We start from the raw sequence: 23,681 nt of genomic DNA on the forward strand, positions 1-23,681 counted from the left end.
AAATGCATATTCAAATCGCAGCATCAGGCAGGTCTCCGGCGAAACGAGTTGGATCTGTTTATTCTTGTCATTTTGGAGGGAGCCGCCTCTCGTCGAAGCCATTATCACGCGCGAGCTCCCTGGCGACTGACTGGTCCCTTACCTGCCGCGCGGTTGTGGCCCAAGCGTCAGACGTTCCTCCTCATAGCTGCTCAGACACGCCGAAAAATTTCCGGTCTGCATCTTCCAGAACCCCAAATGCTCAACGTGATCATGGTAAGTATCTTTAGCCATCTTCTCAGTACTTTTTGTGGCCACAGCTGGATTAATGAGAGCGTGGGCGAGAGCAGGCGAGCACACGACGCAATTGAAAGTGCATATCTGGGCCCGTACTCTGCCGTAGTCTCCTGTAAGTCCATTTGCCAAGCGCCGGTGCTGATCTGACCACCTTCGCCACGCCATTGCACGTTCAAGGGGCAGACAAACGTTCTTACCGGTGATGCTTTGGTAGTGGAAGTTGTCAGTGTCGCGTCTGGCTGAGCTTCGTGCTTAGGACGCCGAGCCTGGGAGAATTGTTACTGCAATCAAAAGTCTTGGCCGCGTACGGGGTTGTTGATCAAGTTGAGCTCGGCAAGCACTTCCGTGACGCGGGCACTCAGCGGCTCGCTATCGACTGCTCAACCTGACCAGCCGAACAGCAGCCACCCTAGCATGTGAATCAAGTCTCGTGAGCCAGCATTGTGAGCCGTTGTCTGGTCCGATCGCGGAGGCCTTCATGCGCAATTCGGGTAACGCAGCGGCGTCACAGTGCTGGCTCTATACTGCTATGGACAGCTGTGTGCATCTCGCGACGTGAGATCGAAACACCGACAAGCGTCTTGAGGTGACATCGCGCATAACTTTGCAAAGCTTTGGAGATTCGAATGATCGAGTAGCGCTGTTCTCTTCTCCACCACGAATGGTCACGCTTTCGATGAAAGCAAAAGATCGCACATGATATGAGGGGTCGGAGTTACGCCTGACCAATGACCTGCAGATGAACAGCTATCATATTCCCTGTTCGAGCAGTCTTGGAACAGTGGACTAGTGCTGCGTACAGTAGCAAGTGATTCATTCACTGCACCTGGATCTCGGCCTTTGACGGCGCCTCCGAAGATCGAAGAAAATTGGGGCAGCGAAGAGCGAAAGAAAGCTTCTCGCGCCTGGAGGAGCCCCAAGCATTGTTGGCAACGCTTGTCCTTGGTGCTTGTGCTTGCTTGATACTGCTTCTTCGTAGGTGTGCCACAAGTCTGCTCGGACCACGAGTGTATACACACAATCTCTGACGCTCTACGTAATACAAATCTTGCAAGCGAGTCTATCATGCTGATACCATGTTGCTATCCTCCCAAGCGATTGGGTGCGATCGGTATACTGTCTTGATAGTGCCGCATTAACGAAAGACGCCTGAGTAGCAGCTGCAGAGATCCGCCTTTCAGGCCGACCTCCCCACGAACAGACTTCAACCTGGGGTTCCTTCTTTCGGGGGTGGATATGATTCTCCTTAGAACTCATATCCGGTTGGACGCCGCCAACAGGGATCCCGACCTGGGCTGGCACTATTCGTCGTCATAAGTGCAGCAAGGCGTTTTCTCGACGACTGATGGAGATTTTCGAAACATCGCTGTTGCGGCCAGACCAATAGTATTGCAGTCTCGTTGACCACATCTCGATGCTAATCCACGGGAGTCGGCATTTCCACGAGTCTGATTGCACATGTCGGCACGGCTTGTCGATTATGACTTCGTCCCCAAGCATGGAGACTTCAATCAAGGGTACAGATGTGTACCCTGACAGTCCTGCTCGGAGAAGTTGATATAGAGGTCGCATGCTGCCTCTCTCCCCGGATCTCCGTCTACATCCTCCGCAGATATTTGCAATATGGCTTCAGAAGGTGAATCCAAGAATGTCATCTCTCAGGAGCGGGACGAGTATGTATTTCATTGGTCTTCGAGCACGCTACTGACATTGTACAGGTCTCCAGTTTCGGGGGAGAAGCAGGTCTATGAGAAGACCGCGCACTCGGAGAATGGCTATGGTCCTGAGCGCGTGAACATGAATCAGAATCTTTCGGCTAAGTGAGTACATCGCTACGGTCACCATTTGAATTGCACTAATTCTTCCCAGAATCAAGAACCCGTTGGCCAGTATACCGCATGAACAGCTCATCCGAGATGTCGAAGCCTTCGCCAAGGAGCACGAAATGAATGATATTGCTCCATCTCTGATCAAGGGAGCTCTCGTCGCGAAGGACCCTCCCGTGTTCGAGTCCGTGGAAGGCATGACAGAGCACGAGAAGGAGGCCATCCGCAATGAAGTGCTTCACAAGTGGCGGCAACCACGCGCTTTGTATTTCACAATCATCCTCTGCTCGATCGGCGCAGCCGTGCAGGGCTGGGATCAGACGGGTCAGTCGGCACTTACTACCTGCAGGTCTAGCTGCTGACGCTCCTTCCAGGTTCGAACGGCGCCAATCTCAGCTTCCCTGTCGCGTTCAACATCTCAGACTCCGAGACACTCGAGAATGGTGATCCCAACCCGGACTACCGCAAAAATCAATGGCTCGTTGGCCTCATCAACGCTGTAAGTCCTTCCCGTCCATGCGCCAGAGTTCTTAGCCATATGCTCCATCCCACAGCCCCAAGCTCCTGCCCCAGGCTAACGAAGACCGTCAAAAACAGGCACCCTACATCGCCTCTGCCTTCCTTGGTTGCTGGATGTCGGATCCACTGAACTTTTACTTCGGTCGACGAGGAACAATCTTCTTCTCCGCCGCCTTTTGCTGCCTCAGCGTCATCGGATCTGGTCTCACACAGAACTGGTGGCAACTCTTTATCACCAGAATCCTATTGGGCATCGGCATGGGAAGCAAAGCCAGCACCGTCCCCATCTTCTGCGCAGAAAATGCCCCTGCTGCTGTTAGAGGAGGTCTGGTCATGTGTTGGGTAAGTCTACCCATCTGATATCCTTGTTGTGACTGCGGGATGAGGGTATACGACACACTCATACTCGGTCTGCATGACGTGGAAACAATTGGCTGACCCTTATGGAACTAGCAAATGTGGACAGCCTTCGGCATCTTCCTCGGCTTCTGCGCGAACCTGGCTGTAAAAGACACCGGCGACATCTCCTGGCGCCTGCAACTCGGATCCGCATTCATCCCAGCAGTCCCCCTCTGGGTAGGCGTGTATTTTTGCCCCGAATCCCCGCGCTGGTACATCAAGAAGGGCAAATTCCACAAGGCTTTCCAGTCCCTGAAGCGTCTGCGCAACACCGAGCTCCAGGCCGCTCGCGACTTGTACTACATCTATGCCCAGATCCAAGCCGAGCAGACTCTGGTGCACAAGTCGAACTATGTCACTCGATTCATCCAGTTGTTCACCATCCCGAGAGTTCGACGAGCAACACTCGCATCGTTCACGGTCATGATCGCGCAGCAAATGTGCGGCATCAACATCATCGCTTTCTATTCTTCGACGGTGTTCAAGCAGGCGGGTGCGTCCGTGACCGGTGCGCTTTTGGCGTCCTGGGGATTCGGCCTCGTCAACTTCCTTTTCGCGTGGCCGGCTATCTGGACTATCGATACGTTCGGACGTCGGTCGCTGTTGCTGTTCACGTTCCCGCAGATGGCGTGGACGCTGCTCGCGGCTGGGATGTGTTTCTTCATCCCAGAGTCAAGCAGTGCTCATCTTGGGTTGATAGCCCTGTTCATTTTCCTGTTCGCAGCTTTCTACTCTCCTGGTGAGGGTCCGGTGCCTTTCACGTATTCGGCGGAAGTGTTCCCGCTGTCTCACAGAGGTAAGTCATATCCTTGACTGACATCAAATGGGTAGCTAACGAAAGATACAGAGGTCGGAATGGCTTGGGCTGTGGCCACCTGTCTTTTCTGGGCTGCCGTGCTGTCCATCACTTTCCCGCGCATGCTGAACGCCATGACTGCTCAAGGTAAGCAATGTTTTCGGCCATGTAGAATCCCTTGACTAATACCCCTTGCCAGGCGCATTCGGCTTCTACGCCGCCCTCAACGTCACAGCCCTCGTGATGATCTTCCTCTGGGTCCCAGAAACCAAGCAGCGCACGCTCGAGGAGCTCGACTACATCTTCGCCGTCCCCACTCGCACACACATGAAGTACCAGTGTTTCACCGTGCTACCATGGTGGTTCAAGCGCTATATCATGCGGAACAAGGACGCCGTCTGCCCTCCGCTGTACACCTTCGAGGGCCATGTTGACAATGACGATGAGTTTGTCCAGACGATCAGACGGCAGAGTCATGCGAGTGGAACGGGCGAGACCAGACGCTTTAGTTTGGCTAACGTGACCAAGAAGTTGTAAGCAGAACATATTCTGCGACTCAGCTGGGACCGAGTCCGGGAAGAGCTCTCCCTAATGCCAAGAACTTCCAAGCTCGACAGACTTTAGTAGGCCGGCGACGCTTGAGGGAGCGTACGACCCCCAAACTTGCATAGATACATGTTCTGACGATCTATGCCAGTCATAATAGCTACACGATGTGCCAATGCATCTGCTTTTCTTCGCATATGATGCTGGTGTTCCCGTTTGTGCCGATCAAGCGACCTTCGGTGCGTTCGTAAGCGGCCGCACAGCACCGTCCAGACCCCATTCGACTCGAGCCCAGATCGAAGACTTGACGAACTGCATCACCGCGAAATCGTCGCCGTACTGTCCAATAATCTGCATGCCAACAGAACGTGACTCGTCTTCCATCTTCTTTCCGGCGGCAGGCGGCGCGGGAAAGCTGTATGCTGGCAGTCCAGCTAGACTAGCCGGTACAGTGAAGACATCGTTCATATACGTTTCAACAGGGTCGGTCTCCTTCTGGAGCTCTTCCAGACTCGGTGGTGTCGTTGGTGCGGTTGGACACAGGAGGTAGTCAACCCCATTCTCTACACCGGTTTCTTCCTCTAGTAGAGGATGATCCATGCGGAAGACTCGATTAAAGTCATCTTGCACCAGGCGGCGAACCTTCTGGGCCTGAAGGAAGTAGTTGTCAATTGCGCCAGCAGAGAGAGAAAAGGCGCCGAGCAGGATACGGCGCTTGACCTCCTCCCCGAACAGCTCGCCACGATGGGCCGAGTAGAGGACGCCATCATCAGCATCCGCAGAGTCAGGTGTCCGCACAGGGCCGTACCGCACACCGTCGTATTTGGCAAGATTCGAGGAGGCTTCAGCTGGGGCGAGGATGTAGTATGCCGATAAGGCGTGTTGGGTCGTCGGAAGGTCCACAGGGACAACTTCGTGGCCGAGTTTGATCAACAAGGTGATGGTGTTTCGCCAGGCTGTCCGAACTTCAGGCTGCATCTCAGCAATATTGTAGTCTTTTGGCACACCTATACGGCGTCTTCTACGACTCCGATGATATGTGAACCGAGTCGGCTTGAAAGGACCTCTCCCCCGATACAGGAGGTCACTTCTCTGGAGAGATCTTTCGAAATATTTATTGACAGATACAGTGCGAACAATGTTCTGCCGGCGTTTTGCAAGGAATTGTGCACGTCTCGTCGCTATTCTGTCTCTGGTAGCTGCTGTGAGACAAGTCGGATCGTTTGGGTCAGGCCTGTCCAAGACACGGAACAGGAGTTGCATGTCCAGCGGATTTTTTGTCAAGATACCGACTGTGTCCAGAGAATTGGCGTAGGGCACAACACCGTAGCGAGATATCCTGCCGTAGGAAGGCTTGAATCCGAAAAGACCGAGATATGCTGCGGGTAGCCTCACCGACCCTCCAGTGTCAGTCCCAAGAGCCATATGACAGTGCTCTGCGGCGACTGCAAGCGCACTGCCGCCGGAGCTGCCGCCAACGGACAATTTCGAGTACGGCTGGCTCATAGGACCAAAGGCGGAATGTAGAGTGTGAGACCCCATGCCAAATTCGTCCATGTTGGTTTTACCAACAACGGCAATGCCCGCTTCTTCCATGAGCCTCACAACGGTCGCTTTTGTCGGAGGGACATATCCACGAAGGATATCGGATGCAGATGACGTGGGCAGGTGGGTGGTGACGATATTGTCTTTCACTGCGACAGTGAAGCCATCGTTGGGTGAGATGGGTAGCTCTGTAGCAAGTATGGTCAGTCGGAGGATCCTGTAGACCATGGCCAGACTTACGCTTCCCATCCTTCCATTCCCTCCAATGCCGTCCTTTGGCGGCGCTTGCCCATTCCTTTAGGCGTTGTGTCTCTGCTGGGTCTGGGCGCGCGATGAATATGTTGGAGTGATCATGTGAGCCAAGCGCCAGTCGAGCAGACTGCACGTGAACATCATAAGCTAGTCTCGTGAGAGCCCTGGGATCGCGAAACCCTTTGAAGACACGCGGCATCAACCATCCGGTGCGCTGTCAGGCTGAAGACAGTAGCTGATCAGAAGAGTTGGTGTGTTGATGTCGTTAAGAGCGGCAGCGGCTTGAAGCAGTCGCGGTTGGAGAACAAAAGTTTTGGAGGTCACGACTCATTGCGCGCAGTTCTGCAAGCTCAACTTCTGCATCGGCACCTGCTTGTTGTCTTACAACTTGCACGGATGCCTTCGACTCTTCCCTAGGCAGTTGCATTTGCTGCACAGCTCTTCCTTGGGAGACTAAGACGTACGGGATGACCGCACTGCGTCCGCTGGCTGGCGGTCTGCGAGTCAGTGCAGCCAGCCCAGCTCTACGTCACAGGAGTCTCGCTACATTCCCACTGGATCGCCGGCGTACTATAACGAGCTACGGCTACACACAGGCCAAGTCACTGGTATACTCGAAGTATGGGGAGCCGAAAGATGTCCTCAGTGTCCATGGTCACTCGATCTCTCCGCCTTCCGGCTCAGGCGTTGTGGTGCGCATGCTCACATGTCCCATCAATCCCGCAGATGTCAATCAGATACAAGGCGTCTACCCTTCCAAGCCGGAGATGAACACCCTCTTGGGCACCACTGAACCCGCAGCTGTTGGTGGCAATGAAGGAGTGGGCGAAGTCATGAGCGTCGGATCTTCTGTCAAAGGATTGCAAAAGGGCGATTGGGTAGTGATGAAATATACTGGGATGGGCACATGGCGGACACACATGGCCGTCGACGAGAGTCAACTCCACAAGATCGAGGACAAGACAGGACTCTCGCCCTTACAGGTTGGAACAGTGTCGGTCAACCCCTGCACAGCGTACCGCATGCTTCTCGACTTTGCCACGTGGGGTTTCAGAGGCGATGAATGGTTCATTCAGAACGGGGCCAACAGTGGTGTTGGCCGCGCTGCTATACAACTTGGCAGAGAATGGGGCATCAAAAGCATCAACGTCATCCGAGGCCGGGAAGACAAAACCGAGGAACAGAAGTTAAAGGACGAGCTCTATGGTCTTGGTGCGACGCAAGTCATTACCGAGGAGGAGTTACAAGGTAAGGGCATGAAAGACCAGATCAAGGAATGGACTCGCGGCGGTCGAGAAGAGGTCAAGGTCGGCTTGAACTGCGTGGGAGGCAAGCCAGGAGTAGCCCTTGCAAAGTTCCTCAGCCCCGGAACGACCATGGTCACATACGGTGCAATGAGCAAGCAGCCACTTGCGCTCCCAGCGTCAATGCTGATCTTCAAAGAGCTGAAGTTCACTGGCTTCTGGGTCAGCAGATGGAGCGACAATCATCCCGATCTGAAGAAGCAGACCGTGGATGATATCCTCCAGCTTACAAGGAACGGCAAGTTCAAAGACATTCCGGTCGAGGAGTGCAGTTGGGGGTGGGATACCGAGGTGTCGACTTTGAGCGCAGCCGTTCAAGGGACACTAGGTGGGTTCAGAGCTGGAAAGGGCGTCTTCACGTTCGAAAAGCTGGACGTGTAGTACGTATCAGGATAGTGGCTCTAGATACATCGTACTGTGTGTATCAGGAGTTCCATGTGGAGCCATGCATCGCATGTAAGATCAGGCACTAAGCCATTCTTCGCATCCTTTTTCACTCTTTCTTCACGGAAACGGCGCTGCCACACACGCCAATAGCACCTGCACACCTCCCCTCCACGCCCTTTGCAATACATCGGAGAAAACATGTGCAAAGTGCTCGCCAGAAACTCCCCGGCCACAGCGGGTTCACGACGCCCTTCCCCGCCAAGATCCACAAAGTTCACCCAGACTCAAAGGGCAGAAATTTCCGCTAGGACGGAAAGACGGAATTAGTGGCGGGTTGGCAACTCTGATTGAGTCCAGGGTGACTACATCTGCGCACTACTGTGTTTCTAGAAGTGTCTTGCAATGGGAACAGTAATCACTGGCAGACACGGCTTGCTGGGAGATCCAGTCGTTACTGAATGCGGTATATGAATGGGTAAGGTCAATCCAGCATACTGCCGGCCGGACTGAGGACAGCCGACGCTGTTGAGGTTAGTATAAGTGTACCTACATGCTAGCCGCCCGGTCAATCCTGAGATCAAGGAACCTTCACAGACAGCGGCCTTGCTGCTCTACAGCCCGGCCTACCATACAGTCCAGGCGCATCTCACAGACATCTGTCAAAGTCTCCAACATGGACGCAGACGCCTTTCGCCAGGCGGCTCAGTCTGCAATCGAAGAGAGTGAGCACATCACTGTGCACGACAATCTAAGAAAATGCTAACACCCCTCCTCAGTCATCTCCTACAACAAGAACATAGCATCCTTACCCGTTCTCCCACAAATCAAGCCAGGCTATCTCGCACCACAGATCCCCACCTCAGCACCCACCAAACCACAACCATGGTCCGACATCCAACCCGACATCTCCAGCAAAATCATCCCCGGCCTCACACACTGGCAATCCCCGAAATTCATGGCCTTCTTCCCAGCATGCGTCACCTACCCCTCCATCATCGGCGAGATGTACTCGGCCGCCTTCACCGCCCCAGCCTTCAACTGGCTCTGCTCGCCCGCCTGCACCGAGCTCGAAACCGTCGTCACAGACTGGATGTGCCAAGCCTTCTCCCTCCCCCCGTCCTTCCTCTCCACCTCCCCCAACGGCGGCGGCGGCACAATCCAAGGCTCCGCCTCCGAAGCCATCGTCACCTGCATGGTCGCCGCCCGCGAACGCTACCTCCACCGAAAATGCACCTCCGAAAACCTTCAACCCAACACTCCCGAATGGGAAGACCGCATCTCCACCCTCCGAGGCAAGCTCATCGCCCTCTCCTCCGACCAAACCCACTCCTCCACCGCCAAAGGCGCCCGCATAGCCGGCACGCGCTTCCGCGCCATCCCAACCTCCTACACCGACGACCTCGCCCTCACCGGCCAATCCCTCGCCAGCACCCTCGCCGAATGCGCCGCTCAAGGCCTCGAGCCCTACTACATCACCCTCACACTGGGCACCACCTCAACCTGCTCTGTCGACGACTTCGCCTCCCTCGCACCAATCCTCCGCCAACACCCCAACATCTGGGTGCACGTCGACGCCGCGTACGCCGGCGCAGCCCTCATTCTCCCCGAATACGCCAACAAGTACTCGCACCACATGTCCATAGCAGACAGCTTCAACATGAACATGCACAAATGGCTGCTCGTCAACTTTGATGCCTCGATGCTATACGTCCAGAACCGCACGGACCTGACCCGTGCATTGTCGGTGTCGGCGCCGTACTACGAGAACAAGGCGAGCGATTCGGGCATGGTCACGGACTATCGGGACTGGCAGATTCCGCTGGGGAGGCGGTTCAGGGCGTTGAAGATTTGGTTTGTGGTAAGGACTTTTGGGCTGGAGGGGATGCGGGAGCATATCTCAAGGACGATTAGATTGGGGGAGTTGTTTGCGGGGTTGGTTGGGGAGAGGAGGGATTTGTTTGAGGTTGTCGCGCGGCCGGCGTTTGCTCTGACGTGTTTTCGGTTGAAGCCGGAGTTGTTTGAGGCAAAGGCGGTTGTCAACGGCAACGGTCATATTGAAGAGGGTGTGAAGGCGCCACTGCCTGATGTACCGGCGAAGACGCCTCTCAAATCTGTGGCCGCGACTGCCGCAGCGACTAATGGAACATCCACGCCAACGTTCTCCTCGACGAACGGCGAGCACACTCTCAACGGCTCAGCATCAGCGTCAAAAGCAGCAGAAACGACCGCCAACACACTCACGAAGAATATCACCGACCTGATCAACGAACGTGGCGAAGTCTTCCTCACCGGATCGACGGCTGGAGGGAAGACATTCATCAGAGTCGTCAGTGGCAATGCGAATGCTGAGGAGAAGTACATTCGCGAGGCGTGGGAGGAGATTCTGAAAGTGACAGAAGAGGTGCTGGGCGAGTGGAGGCGTGAACGAGGTCAGCCATAGAGCTGCTGCGCAGGGCGACGTTTGCAATAGGTAGCCGACGGCTTCCCGTTGTCAGGATGCAGCAGTCGTTGCATAAATGAGGCAGTCAACAGTCTGAGTGAATGTGAATGCTGATCATTGGACAGGTTTCGAACTATAGAGAAGCAAGCTAATGAGTGACTGGACTTGCATCAACTTCGAAAGCACACCAGGCCTCATGGCCTTTCTTACGTCCCTTGACCAGCCCAAGCTGCGTGTTGTTGTGATATTCGGGGCCACGCATCCATTCCGCTTGTGGCGGGATCCCTTCCTTACATTCGCCTTCTCCGGTAAGCGCGGAGAGGCATCTTGCGACCAGGAGGTGACGGTAGTCGTAGCTTTGATATCTTGGAGTGCGGGAGAGCAACATCAGCACCATGGCGGACTCGCAGCCTATTCTGATATGCGGCGGGGTTCGCAGGACATGGCGTAGGTCTTTCAGGCGGCGTGACGAGCTCGCCTGATGTGTCTGATGAACTGCCTGATATTGACTGATCGGAGGACACATAAAGGTAGCCGAGAGGAGGGGTCACTGGCCTGCGTGCTGCTTCGGAAAGCCGCGACTGTGCGGGACCGAACCATTCGGGAGGCATTGCGGCACGTCGCATCGCAGAATCGGTGTCCTCGATTGTTCCTGGTGCACAGATCAGCCACACTGGTAGGAAAGATAGGGTTTTCCTCGTAGTATGAGTAGAGTGCATGATCATTGTCACTTACCATTGATCTTCACGATTTCGTCTGCAATCAGCGGAAACCATGGCCCGAAGGAGATTTCGAGTCGTGCAATGCATCCGTCGAGCCAGTCAGACATGCGGCTTTCGTTCTGCCGGACCGTACCCTCATGTTCCAGACGCAACAGGACTAGTTTGGCATTGGATAGCCTATGGACTAGTCGATGAACAGAGGCGCGGAGCCGTCTGCTAGCTGCTTGCACGACATTGAAACCTAAGTTGTTGTCTGCGACCCCCTCCTGAATGCAACAAGATGTGCCGAGCGAAGACTTGGAAGTTTCCTGAGTGCACGAGGCATCACCCTCCTATGGGCTGCTCTGTGCGCTTCGGGTACTGCTTCGAGTTCGTGTTTCAGGCAGTGACTTCGGACGCGTCGGAGGAAGGCGGGAGGACGACATGGTGGTGACCGAATGATGGGTGGCCTTCGACGGGCACGTTGTTGTGCAGAGAGATCGTTTGCCGTGAAAGAAGTGCTGGCAATGTTGTCGAAAGACAGACTCCGTGCTAGAATCGCGTTCGAATGAGTGACTACTAGTTGCTTTACGATATGTGTTCTGTTTAAGTATTGCTGTTGATGAAGCAAGAGATATTGGCGGCCTATGGAGTAGTGAGCTAGGTTCGAGTGAATTCATCAGTGATGTTCGCAACGTAGACGAATGATTGTAACGAGGCAGGAGCCACCCGCATCGAGGCAACCAACGTGCACCTTTGGCATCAACGGGCGTCACTGTAGCAGGTACGATCGTAGTATCCACGAAGACATCTTAGTCACCCTTCTTGGTTGACGACAGCTTGTCGGTAGCACTTCCCGTCTCTCAGACATCTGCTGCGGGTGTTCCTCATTCAGGAAGTTACATGGCATTTGTGGTCCACAAATAATGAAACTAGCACCTCAAGATTTGCTTGGATGCGCGCTTCAGAGCTACCATATGAAGCGTTGATGCTGCACATCTGCTCTCGAAGCGCGGTCGACTACGTGTCAATGTTACCTGGGAAGGGCTGTATCGACGTCTCTGTTTGCAGGCAGGCTCATGGATAAACACTAGGTCCTGGCAGAGGATCTCTATTGATGAACCCACTGCGCTCCATTGCTGGTAGTACCTTGTCGTGCAGGGTTTTGCAAACGTCGAACAGGCCGATCATGCCAGCAAACATCTTTCCCAAGCGGTCCAACAACTCGAGAGACATCTGCGCAATATCGACAACGCCATGGAAGTCGACTGGTCCCTGAGCATCCCCGCTCATGTGGGAAGAGAAGTTGACCACAGGCAGCCGGCCGTCAATGGCGAGTAAGCAATGCGCCATGATGGTCAATGCAGCCTGGTGTATGTAGTGGGCCGAAAGAATGCTGATGGGGTATTGCCCCTCTGGGCTGTCTTCGGAGCCACGAAACAGCTTGTCATAGAAGTCGATAACGCGGCAGGCTGAGTGATAGCTTTCCCGTGGGATGACATCCAGACATTCTGCGGGAATCACGGCCTCTTTCGTTGTAGCTAGAGCTCTTAGCACAAGCGGCTGAAAGAGAAAGCAGATTGAGCTATCGAACCCCATCTCGCAGGTCATTGCTCCCACGCCGGTAATCTGATCAAGATATTCGAGCTCGCGACGCCAAGATAAGATGTTGGACAGGCGTAGCTCATACCACTCACGCGGCAGTTCGGGGGCTGTGACAGGAAGATAAAGTTCCCGGAAGATCTCCGAACGCATATAGGTGAGCCGATAGTAGTGCGAGGAGAGGATGAACTGCAGAGCTTCAGGATCGGCACTTGCGGCAGCGGCATCATGGATTGTGACGGGATATTCGGCTGTGATGATCTCTTCCGTCAAGTCTGCTGGCCGGCCGAAATGCTGGCCAATGGTGCGCTCAACGGTATACAATGCCCAGAAGATGCCCCGTCGCTTTCGCCTCGCTTTTTCGCTTTCGAACTCGTCGTTGGGCTCGGAGTGGTAGTTAAGTTCGACGCTCAAACGGCAGGCGAAATCGAGCAACTTCCAGATGTCGCCTTTCCGTGGGTGGAACAATGCAAAGAAAATAAGCAACATCAGAGCTTGAAGCGATTCGACAGTCACATCGGATGTGACCTCCTCCACGCATTCCAGCGCTTCGGAATAGTACGCAAGAGATTCTTGTATGTACTCAGGATGATGTCTACCCTTGTTGGCAGCTGCGATTGCGCAGACCATGCTGATCCTGAAGAACTGATATGCTTCAGATCCCGACAGGTATCGATTGTTCGATCCCGTGTAGCGCAGATAGATCGGAATGTCGGCATAAACTTCGTCTAGATCGAGCACATTCATCATCGAGTTCGTAGTTACCGAATAGAGCCGGAAGAGGCTGTCAATTTCAGCCTGGTCAGGAGCTGGTCTGCCTCGAGACGTGGCCAGATTATCAGTGAGCCGATGGGTGTCAAGCCAGTATTTGCCGTGTGAATAGATGCCAGGAAATGTTATCTGTCCCAAACGAGCCTGAGCATGGACAATGACCTCGATCGCTAAGGAGTAGGCAGAGCTGCTCCCAAAGAATTGCCAACAAGTCGGATTGGCATTGCGTAGAATGAAGTGCTTATCAAAGGATATGTCACTGGTATCTGTACCCCAGCCATTGCCATTGCCATTGCCAGGTGCCGAGATTGGAGGCTCTGTCAGGCTTGAGACCGCGGAAAGATTGCGGCTGTGTTGTATTGGAGGATACTTAAAAGTACTCTGGACTGGTTCGCCGCCGTTGCTTGCAGACTGAGCAGCTCGTAAACGACTCAGTCTAATCAGAAGCTCGTGGACATAGCTTCGAGGCAGATTCTGCTGCAAGGCATGATCGAAGAAAGTGCACTCAGCTTTGCCCTTCTGACACAGCCGGCACGCCGGCAGCTGGGTGTCGCACTTGCGTCGAAGTCTGCGACAACGTTGGCACGTAGGCAGCAGACGAGTTAGCTCGGCTTCGGAGATGTTCGTTGTCTCGTCCATGGTCCCAACGCGTCGGAACGGATATGAGCAAGAGGCGCTCTTCTCCTGAGGATTTGTGCGTCTGACAGCCTCGTAATATCATATAAGCATTCGGAGTCGCGCTCTCTGTTAGTGACACAACTTTTGTCTATTGCAACACCAGCAAGATGAAGAGGACCGAGGATGAACGATCATCTGAGATAACGCCCGGGCCGGGATAAGGTGCAACGTCGCCGATAAGATGCGATCGGCCATGGAGGGGACTCCGACTCACGAGCGCGCGGGGGCGCTAGCCGCCGCTAAAATCACACAGGTTGACTCTCGGACTTGGAGTTTCGGTCGTCTTCAGTTCCTGACCTTAACCTGGTTGTCGCCTCATAAAGACCAGCAGGCTCTGATGTGATCGTCAAGACAAATCAACGGCAGCGACATTGGTCTTAATCAGTCCCGAGCACACGTTAGCCATGTCCGAGTGCCGGCGCTCGGTGTTGTCGTGCGCGAGGTGCCGCCGGCGAAAGATCAAGTGTGATCGTGCAATTCCTTGCGGCCAATGCGTCACCGCAAAGACGGCTTGTACAGGCTACAGCTCCAAAGATCAGGATCCAAACATTCCACGCAGTATCGTCCAGCATCTTGAGTCTGAGCTTGCAAAAATCGAGGCGGAACTGGCAAGCAATGGTCACCTGGAGGACCTCAACGCCTCTGATATCCTCGTGGGCATGCCCACCACAACTACCGGCCTCCACATCGATACCAGTCAGCCCCCACCAAATCAACTGCCTCCAATACTGTCTCCTATCACGAGAAGGGATAGCCATCGTCACAGTATTTCTGCTCTGACGGAGCCCTCACCCGTCACGCCAGTAGCTCACAGAGAACGAGATGCTGTCCGAGACGAGGCCATGAAAAGTGACGAGATCCAAGCCATGATATTCGCGATCCTCCCGTCTGGACCTGGAATCACCGACCTCGTGGCCCGAATACGTATGAGTCTAACGCCATCGAAAGCGATGACAACAGAGAGCCCACGAGGCATTCGTCGGAAGTCTGTGTCGAGGTCGCAAACCGAGGTCACCTGTGCTATTCTTCACAGCATTCCGCCCAACATCGTCCGGAGCTTGATAAAGAAATATATGAGCAAGGTCTATCCTATCTTCCCGATCCTGTACGCTCCCGCTCTCTGGCAACAACTCGATACTGTCTTATCAACGTTGCAAGCACTACCTGATCGCTACCTTCGATCGGTGCCTCCATCATACGACTTCCTTATCATATACCTCATGCTGGCGGTATCGGCAACGCTAGGCAGCTCAAAGACCGGTCACGAAGCCAAACATATGATGTTCTCGGGGTCTCTTTTCGAAGAGGGCATCCAGCACCTGTCCGCAAATTCTAAGATACCTTCAGATCTCGCCGGTATTCAGGTAACATTACTCATTCTCCAGTACGCATCCATAAACCCTCGCTTAGCCAACGTATGGATGTTGACCGGAGCGGCAATGAGAGCTTGTCTCGAACTTGGGCTCCACCGAGAGGCTCCTGATGCGTTGGCCTTCGATAAAGTCACCCTTGACCTTCGGCGTCGCATCTTCTGGTCAGCCTACATGTTCGATAGATCCATTTGCTCTGCTCTACAACGCCCTGTGTCCATCCCTGATCAGACTATCGACGCACACTTTCCTTCAATACTGGATGATAGACACATCCACCCAACGTCTGTCGACTCAACGGGTACCCAGACCAAGATACATATGCTTCGCTGGTGCCACTTCAGGCGGCTTCAGTCAGTCATGACCGAGGTTCACTTCCAAGGGAAACCACTTGACCCCGGGCAGACGTGGGAGGATTGGCTGATGCTTATGGAAAGTCGTCTCCAAGCGTGGTCCGAAGACTACAACAACGGGCATGAATTGACGGAATTTACACTGGCCCACGGTCTGACGAATCTTCATCGTCCATCGCCCAGAATGCCCATGCCATCTCCGCGGAGTCTGATGGTCGCTTTTGAGGCCGCCTGTCAATCTGCAAAAAGCCTGCGAGAACACATTCTGAGTGGCTTCTATCGCAGATCGTGGCTGATTGCACACCACGTGCTAGAAAACTCAATGGTCGTTCTCTTTTGTCTGCGTCATGGATTCGACACAATTTCCGCCCGCTTCGAGGCATCCGAAATTTTTGAGATGACTAAAGTCTTCACGGCGAACTTTTTATCGCTTGCTGCCCAGGGCTGGAATGAGGTGTCGAACTATGCAGGCGTCTACGAAAGACTGCTCGGCCCCCTGCTAGAGTCTGTGTTCTCTGGGCGATCACCCTCGCTGACTTCGTTCGGACCTGCTCAGGATTCGGAGCTAACACGCTTACTATATCCTGGCACGGCCCAGCTAGACAAGCTTCGCTTCGGACGCACCTACAGCAACGAAGATCTTCCGTCTTTTGACATGGCTTCGATAAACTGGGAGGACTTCAGTGTTAGTGACGGGCCCCAGACCGGGGAGTTCGTTGGTGGTTGGGATCTACTCGAGTCCGTGAACCTGCCGCAGCAGGACGCCGTGTTCGGCATGGCATGATCAGGGCGTTCAGAAAGGCATAGCTCTCGTTCTGCGAGAGAGTGATAGCTCCCTTCCCGAACCCTTTCGGGAGTCGTTGAGTCCTGAATAGCCAGCAGAGTGTCTTCTAGTAGGCACAGTCACTTCATCTCTGGCAGGCAACTTCTCCAGAATAGCTTCATTTGAGCTCTGGTTTAAGACTTTTCTTCGCATTTTCCCGCGGACAGGAGCGATCAGGAGGCCCTAATTGCATTGTAGTCATCGCATCTTGATGTCAAGTTATACGGGGTGCCCCTGGCAGACAGCGACTGGCTGTTTCAGTCAAAGACTGACAGCATCCAGATTGGGTCTTGATCATTACCTGATCAGATAAGCCACCCGCACTGGTATACGAGATGCGCTCTCGCACGATTCGTGCTACGACTCTCAACAATACGAGCGTACAGCCTGACTGGTCATTGCGCCTACTGAGATGTCTGTGCGTGACTTGGAAAATGCTTGCGGCCGGACTGCTATAAAGTGTAAGGGGCACCCGAGATGCTCCCTTTGTTGCGACTGCCGGATCTTTGTTCGTATTGCCAATGGACTGCGGTCGGCGACGCGAAGAGATGCACGCAGCTGCAGCCGAAGACACCAGGCATGGACTCAGGCGCGAGAAGGGGTAATACTGGCTTGAGCCGCCGGAAATTACAGTGCTCCGATCGACTGGTCAAGTCGAATGGTGTTCTTTTACCACGAAACCCTTCCCAATGTTACTCATCGGCAATACATCAATCACACGGGACTTCTTCTGGCCATGGGTACGAACGTAGAAAGACTTTCATATGACCACATCTATTGAGAGGTAGCGCAGCCACGAGAGCCAAGTCTTACCAGCATGCGCGAAACCTATTCGCGGCCATGTCGCTTCTTTCTGACAGCCGCAATGGCAGCGTTCAGCTGTTTACTACTAGTCAAATCCCTCGACAGACATAACAACTCAGCCTGGCAGCTTGGTCCACAAAGGCAAATGCAAGAGACGTCGAAGGTGTTCAGCGTATATAATCCTCTGGACTACGAGTCCGTTCAGGGCCCTCGTGCGGACTATATAGCGCCTGATGTCGCAAAAGTGTCCATGCTTTATGGCGATAATGATTACTACTTGCGAGCCATCGAGACTCACATCAAGCACGCGAAAAGACATCGCTATCCCACATACATTCTCAGGAAGGAGCTTATCAATGGCGTCTGGAACAAGCTGTTGTGTTTGATGCACGCTATGGTATCAGAACTAAGCAAAGGCGAGCATGCTGCTAAGTGGATAATGTATGGTCCCAGTTTCGAATTGAGATGGCTGGAATGCTGACAAGAGACCAAGGTGGTTTGATGCGGATTCCGCGGTCGTCAATCCCGCAGTTCCTCTGACAGTCTTCCTTCCGCCTGAGGAACATTCTGACATACATTTCCTTGGCTCGAAAGACCAATCAGGCTTCAATGCCGGGATGTTCTTCATCAAGGTCCACAAATGGTCCCTAGAACTTCTCGCTAACGCCATGACCTACGAGCACCATCGCCCGGATATCGATCTCAGCTTCCTGGAGCAGACCTCGTTATATCTTGAGCTGAATCGGACCGAGAACCGCAAGCATGTCCTATATCAGCCTCGTCCATGGTTCAACACATATGAATTCCACCATGCATATGAAGGAGAAAAGGGTGACGTCTTTGTACACTTTCCAGGCCTTGAGGAGGATCGATGGAAGCATATGGCCGACTGGCTAAGCATACTGGAAGGTCCCCAGCAGAAGGACTGGGAAGTCGAGCTTCACCAGACCAAGTATCCAGCGCGCGTGGCGGAGTTCTGGGAGGTATTTGGGACAGCGAGAAAGCAGTTAGAAATGGCAAATGAGCGCATTCGAGGCCAGGAGCCCACTCGGCAGCCGCTACGGGAGGCTATGGACGCTGCAGAGAGGATTTTGTGGTCGGAGACAGATCAAATCGTGGCGATGAAAGAGGCTACTCAGCGGCTCACAAAAGAGATGAGCGCCGCAGGTCTGATGGTGGCTGTGGAAGCTGTAACGTAGCTTATGTCTTGTAGCACCATAGCGGAAGGACACGATAGAATATCGTTGGTGCCGTCCGCAAGGCTCTTTGCGGCACATAGGCTCGGCCGCCTTTGCTAATATGCATATACGTTCGTTTCTGGTCCAGCGCATTCGCAACCTCAGAACGTCCAGCCAGTCGTTTTGGGTATGATTGATCATTGAATGTGCGTCAAGTCGCGCCTCTGGCCTTGCGTCAGTGACGGCCATGTAGAGGTGCTCTGTACAGCTTCATCGCCACTCTGTTCAACTCCTGCGTTTGTATCAGCCGGTCTCGCAGCTTCGCAGGCATCCTTGAGTTGATACGACTCAACCCCCTTTACGAAGAAGGTAGAACGGTGAGAACGATAAGAAGTTTGTCTTTCACAAGGTAGAACGGTGAGAACTAGGAGAAGGTTGTCTTTCACAAGGTGGTTTGGACTGCCAACATTGCAGACTATGTTCTCTTCATCCTTAACGGTGAATCTGTCGGCAGCGCGACCTTGTTGTCGAACTCGGGCGTACACCAGGCGCCAGGAAGCAAAGGGTAGTCGCCCATGGCAGCATTGAAGTGCAAGCTCTTCTGCCACGCATACTTCCCTCTCTGCCCGGTGAAGTGAGTCGGCTGATTCCATTTCCCCTAACAAAGATCCCCACCAACCCTCACCCCGAGATAGTAGACTTCGGCATATCCCATACACTGCAGCTTCTTGATAAAGCCAGGAGCCGCCCCGCAAATTCTGTCCATATCATCCCGAAAATTCTGGTCGATCTTAGCCTTATCGCTATCGTCGCACCGTCCCTGCTTCTTGTAATTGCGGTACCCGAAATCATGGCGTTGACAGGCAGGCAGAAAATCGAAGCCGTCCGGGTGGTCAGTAATAACGTCGTCTGCTTTAGCCCCGCAGCCATTGTCAGTCCAGTCTAGAGTGCTGGGGTTGAGGAGGCGTTTCGCGTCGAGAAAGGTGGACATTGGTGTGTCGAAGAGCAGACGGTCGGTGGCCTCCGTGTCTGTCTCGCGGGGCTCGATGGCGGCTGTCTCGGGGATGCCAACGCCATTCGGTCTAGCTGCGCCGAGCGAGACGACGAGGAGGGTCGTGAGGATGTTTGTTAGGTGCATGGTGAATGCAAGAAGGTGCTTTCGTCGTGCTTGTATACTTGACTGGATGGTGGTCTGAGTTGATTGTGTCTCTGAGGAGGACGAGGCGACGGGCAGAGAGCCTGCGACACGATATTTTGGCTTTATCTGTAGGGTTTCCCTGTCGAAGCTCGAGTAGAAGCCGGAGATGCCGATATATACTCAGACGACTACGAAAATTCGCTGAAACCCATCGGGACATGCTGTCCTGAGCATGTTCGCATAGCTGAGCTGCGCAACAACAACTATATATCAGGTGCCCTCCATGGTGCTTGCTGCTGTGATCCGTTTTATTGGCAGCTCAGACGAAGGGGTGCTGAGGAAGGCCGAGTGGTGGACCTGCTGCATGGTAACTTGCACTGCAAGGTACCATTCGCGAAGGAGGTGAGAGTTGCCGGATCCATTACCATCTGTATAGAGAGACCATCAGCATACACTTTGACGCGCTTTGCTCTTAGGGTTATTCCCATCGCCTAAATACATTACAGCATGCTCAACTCGCCTGCTCTCCTGTGAGAATATATGTGTATGTGTTCATTCCTGGAATAGTGCATTCGCGACTTTAAGAGAAGTGTTTCGTCGTACACAACTTCGTTTCGAGAAGAGGGCCAAGTCACGCCGCTGACCTTACGATTGTCGCGGCACAGTGAAATGCGTTGTAGATCACGGCTCTTCGTTGACGTCTTGCAGCCCAGGTCGAACGAGTGGCAGAAATTCATTATCTTGTCATCCGGTCGTGCAGCATCGACGTAGTCATCCGGTCTTGATGAAGCCTCCAGACTACCGCAGTCGCTTACGTACATTCAGGCAACGATTCCTCGCTTATCGCTCAAGGCGATTGCAGACACGAAACGCATGGGGTGATTCACCTGTACGATGAATGCCTACAACATCTGGTAGCAGTCTTCGAACACTTGCGACCATCAGTATCATCCCAGGCCTGCGATCTGAGCCGCGTCGAGGGCAGTCGCGATGCGGAACAATCTTGCGATCCCTGCAAACCTCTGTGGGTCATGACCTCACCACATCTTCTTCTGTATGACTTGGCAGGCATGTGGTCGCCTCGTCGAGTGTGGCTTGGTTTGGTTCGTACGAGGCGATAAGTGCGTAAGACAGGCAGATAGCTCATAGAGGTTATAGAACACGGCGGTCTCAAGTAGTGCTATGTTGCGACTTCGTCTATAGTCATCATCACCACTCATTGTGATGCCTAAAAGTACCTGCTGTCCGGACCCCATGACGAGCTGAAGTACCACTATATACCACGTTCACAGGTCCAGAGAGTCTGGAGTTTGGCAAGGTCACTGTCTCATTCCTAGCAAAGGACACCGCGCCCTGCTGTCGACGATTCTATCTGCCAGCAATTTGGAAGCGACTTGAATTCAACACAACAACCACAATGCCAGACTCAACCCCCTCCGACGACGCCATCTCAGCGAACCGCTCCACCCTCCGCGAGTTTCTCGCTTCCCTATCCACAATTCGAGGCGACCTCTCCACAATCACCGCACCACCCTTTGTCCTCGACACAAAATCCACCGTCGAGCTCCCGCAATACTGGGCAGAGCACCTTGACTCTTTCGTCGCCCCAGCGCAAAGCAATGACCCAGGAGAACGTATGCTTCGCGTCCTCAAGTGGTGGCTCTCAAGTCTACGCGGCCAGCAGTACGCCGGACGAGACCCGAACAGTGGCGTGAAGAAGCCGCTGAACGCCGTGCTAGGGGAGTGTTTCGTCGGCTGGTGGGATTCGGAGGATCGCGATCAGGGGATTGGAAGGACGCATCTCGTGTCGGAACAGGTCTCGCATCATCCTCCGGTGACGGCCTGCAGGGTGTGGAATGATGAGCTAGGTGTTGAGGCTGAGGGATTTACGAGACAGGAGATCACTTTCAGTATGAGCAGTGGTAGCGTCAACATCGCGCAAATGGGGTATGCTCTGTTCAAGTTACGGAAGGTTCCCGGCGGAAATGGGCAGGGAAATGATGAAGGTGAGGTGTACCTTATCCCGCTGCCAGACGTGCGAGTCAAGGGCGTTCTATCTGGCACGCCATATCCTGAGCTGGGTGGTTCTTACCATATTCCGTCAACAAGTGGATGGGGAGCAGAAGTGGAGTTCTCGGGTAAGGGATTTTTGGGAATCGGTGGTGGCAAGAGCGGGAAGAATGGGTTCGAAGCGAAAGTTTTCCAGCATTCAGAGGCGTCTTCACACGGTTCCGGCACACCCGTTTGGACGATAAGTGGCAACTGGGACAGCAGCTTCACAATCAAGGACAAGAGCGGACATGTCCTTGAAGAGGTGGACGTGGCAGCTATGCCTACAGCAGATCTACAACTTGTCCCAGAAGAGAAAATGGATCCCTACGAGACACGTCAGGTCTGGAAGGATGTACGGAAAGCTTTGAACAAGGGAGACATGCAGGGCACGAGCAGTGCTAAGAACATTGTCGAGCAAGGCCAGAGAGACATGCGGAAGCAGGAGGAACAGGAGGGAAAGACGTGGCAGAGGTTATTCTTCTCTGATGTCGGTGAAGATGTTGTGGCAGAAAAGCTCAGAAGCAGTATCGGCACCAAATTGGACAAAGAGCAGACCGTGGGCATATGGAAATTTAATTCCCTGGCGTGGGACGAGAAGCAGAGGCCTTGGAGGGGCGGACTGAGACCAGACAACACGTCGTCTTCCGCTCAGCAGCCGAGTTCGGCTAAGCGAGAGAGCCAAGTCAACGGTGTCGCAGCAGTGCAGCCGCATGGCCATGACCGGACGTCGGATTCAGCCGAACGTAGAACGTCTGCTGCGACCGGGATGTCAAGCGAGGCAGGCGCAATCAACGGCCATACCCCAGCGACTTCTGCAGATAAGGTGGACTCACAATTGCAGGGCAAAGACCGACGGAGCGAAGTCCAAGATGATGAATTGGCGAACGGAGTGGACGACATGTCATTGAGAGAACAGACAGCTGTGGAAGAATTCATCAGAGCTCAGTATTCGTCTCGATCGAAACGACATTCGGGTCACCGAAAAGGATGATTTACGGGCGGCGGTTAATCTTGCATCTATATCAGTGTCAAAAAACAGCAGACACATTGCTTCCTGCAAAATCCTGTGGAACATTATCAAGGAAAGAGCGCACCCGTGGACAGCTTGAAGGTAGAGGGAAGGAGCGCAGTCCTCTTGACATTCCAGTATCACCGCATCTCATCAAAATCTCAACGTTCGTCGTCTAAGGCAAGACTCTTTCCCCGAATTCTCCCCAGTGTCAGGAGCGAGGGAGTGACAATCGAAATCGATCCAGCACAACCCTCCACGTCAAAATAATACACCCCCGAAGGCTTCGCAAGCAAAGCCAGACGATGGTGCACACACATATAACTTCAAATACCAACATATCTCAATGCTCAAGTATGGCAAATTTGAAATATGGTAATATCATTTGACGTATGTTGTACAAAGGAAGGAAAGAAAATCTGTGAGGATAATGGGAGGAGCGAGACCTATATCTCTCAGATGGGAGAGCACATGTCAAGGAAGGAACGTGTGTGAGTCACTGGGCAGCTGGGAGCTGGACGAGCTGAAGTTGCTAAGTGGTTGCCTGGAGTCAAAACCTGCTCAAGTGGATAAGGCTTCAGCTGTGTTGACAATGTGAGTCAATCTCAGGAGTCTCCGCTCCACCCCTTCCCCCGAGCCCGCCACCATGGCCCACCCTGTGGGAGAGAACCAAGGGAGGAACACATAGACGCAGTCACGCCGGAGCTCGAAGAGAGGGGTGTGGAAGCGTCTTGGCATTCCAGTAATACAGCGTCTCACCTAAATTTCGACGTCCATCCTCTTCAGCAAAACTCCCTCCCCCAACTATTCCCTGTGTAGCAAGCGGGGGACGAGCATGTATCGTTGTTTCAAAACAGGATCAAAGCTGGGGAGCCCGCTGCACAACCATTCTATTGCAATTTGTGATTTGTT

The 23,681-nt window shown here is 53.6% G+C and overlaps 10 protein-coding genes across 10 annotated transcripts; 6 read left to right on the top strand and 4 right to left on the bottom strand.

Moving 5' to 3' along the window:
• Positions 1-1,899: 1,899 nt before the first annotated feature.
• On the top strand, positions 1,900-4,353 carry AB675_6162 (Polyol transporter 5; the record flags this gene model as incomplete). Its single annotated transcript, XM_018146432.1, has 8 exons — positions 1,900-1,949; positions 1,995-2,096; positions 2,146-2,426; positions 2,477-2,601; positions 2,700-2,963; positions 3,075-3,816; positions 3,868-3,963; positions 4,016-4,353. The coding sequence occupies 8 exons, from the start codon at positions 1,900-1,902 to the stop codon at positions 4,351-4,353; spliced, it is 1,998 nt and encodes a 665-aa protein (XP_018003663.1).
• A 234-nt stretch (positions 4,354-4,587) lies between these two features.
• AB675_6163 (Glutamyl-tRNA(Gln) amidotransferase subunit A, mitochondrial) lies at positions 4,588-6,358 on the bottom strand (the record flags this gene model as incomplete). The annotated part of the gene is made up of 2 exons (XM_018146433.1): positions 4,588-6,095; positions 6,148-6,358. 2 exons carry the CDS (start codon positions 6,356-6,358, stop codon positions 4,588-4,590), a joined length of 1,719 nt encoding a protein of 572 aa, XP_018003986.1.
• Positions 6,359-6,626: 268 nt separating this feature from the next.
• AB675_6164 (putative trans-2-enoyl-CoA, mitochondrial) lies at positions 6,627-7,844 on the top strand (the record flags this gene model as incomplete). Its single annotated transcript, XM_018146434.1, has 1 exon — positions 6,627-7,844. One exon carries the CDS (start codon positions 6,627-6,629, stop codon positions 7,842-7,844), a length of 1,218 nt encoding a protein of 405 aa, XP_018003794.1.
• A 679-nt stretch (positions 7,845-8,523) lies between these two features.
• AB675_6165 (Aromatic-L-amino-acid decarboxylase) lies at positions 8,524-10,290 on the top strand (the record flags this gene model as incomplete). The annotated part of the gene is made up of 2 exons (XM_018146435.1): positions 8,524-8,572; positions 8,627-10,290. 2 exons carry the CDS (start codon positions 8,524-8,526, stop codon positions 10,288-10,290), a joined length of 1,713 nt encoding a protein of 570 aa, XP_018003902.1.
• Positions 10,291-10,580: 290 nt separating this feature from the next.
• On the bottom strand, positions 10,581-11,119 carry AB675_6166 (uncharacterized protein; the record flags this gene model as incomplete). Its single annotated transcript, XM_018146436.1, has 2 exons — positions 10,581-10,942; positions 11,026-11,119. 2 exons carry the CDS (start codon positions 11,117-11,119, stop codon positions 10,581-10,583), a joined length of 456 nt encoding a protein of 151 aa, XP_018003926.1.
• Positions 11,120-12,068: 949 nt separating this feature from the next.
• AB675_6167 (Pyrimidine pathway regulatory protein 1) lies at positions 12,069-14,003 on the bottom strand (the record flags this gene model as incomplete). Its single annotated transcript, XM_018146437.1, has 1 exon — positions 12,069-14,003. One exon carries the CDS (start codon positions 14,001-14,003, stop codon positions 12,069-12,071), a length of 1,935 nt encoding a protein of 644 aa, XP_018003720.1.
• Positions 14,004-14,446: 443 nt separating this feature from the next.
• Positions 14,447-16,549, top strand: AB675_6168 (Pyrimidine pathway regulatory protein 1; the record flags this gene model as incomplete). Its single annotated transcript, XM_018146438.1, has 1 exon — positions 14,447-16,549. The coding sequence occupies one exon, from the start codon at positions 14,447-14,449 to the stop codon at positions 16,547-16,549; it is 2,103 nt and encodes a 700-aa protein (XP_018003851.1).
• A 904-nt stretch (positions 16,550-17,453) lies between these two features.
• AB675_6169 (uncharacterized protein) lies at positions 17,454-18,591 on the top strand (the record flags this gene model as incomplete). Its single annotated transcript, XM_018146439.1, has 2 exons — positions 17,454-17,833; positions 17,886-18,591. The coding sequence occupies 2 exons, from the start codon at positions 17,454-17,456 to the stop codon at positions 18,589-18,591; spliced, it is 1,086 nt and encodes a 361-aa protein (XP_018003922.1).
• A 637-nt stretch (positions 18,592-19,228) lies between these two features.
• On the bottom strand, positions 19,229-19,708 carry AB675_6170 (uncharacterized protein; the record flags this gene model as incomplete). Its single annotated transcript, XM_018146441.1, has 1 exon — positions 19,229-19,708. The coding sequence occupies one exon, from the start codon at positions 19,706-19,708 to the stop codon at positions 19,229-19,231; it is 480 nt and encodes a 159-aa protein (XP_018003694.1).
• A 1,417-nt stretch (positions 19,709-21,125) lies between these two features.
• Positions 21,126-22,751, top strand: AB675_6171 (Protein kes1; the record flags this gene model as incomplete). The annotated part of the gene is made up of 1 exon (XM_018146442.1): positions 21,126-22,751. The coding sequence occupies one exon, from the start codon at positions 21,126-21,128 to the stop codon at positions 22,749-22,751; it is 1,626 nt and encodes a 541-aa protein (XP_018004102.1).
• Between the last annotated feature and the right edge of the window lie 930 nt (positions 22,752-23,681).

The sequence above is a fragment of the Cyphellophora attinorum genome (assembly GCF_001299255.1).
Source record: "Cyphellophora attinorum strain CBS 131958 chromosome Unknown Contig4, whole genome shotgun sequence".
Classification (NCBI taxonomy): Eukaryota; Fungi; Ascomycota; class Eurotiomycetes; order Chaetothyriales; family Cyphellophoraceae; genus Cyphellophora; species Cyphellophora attinorum.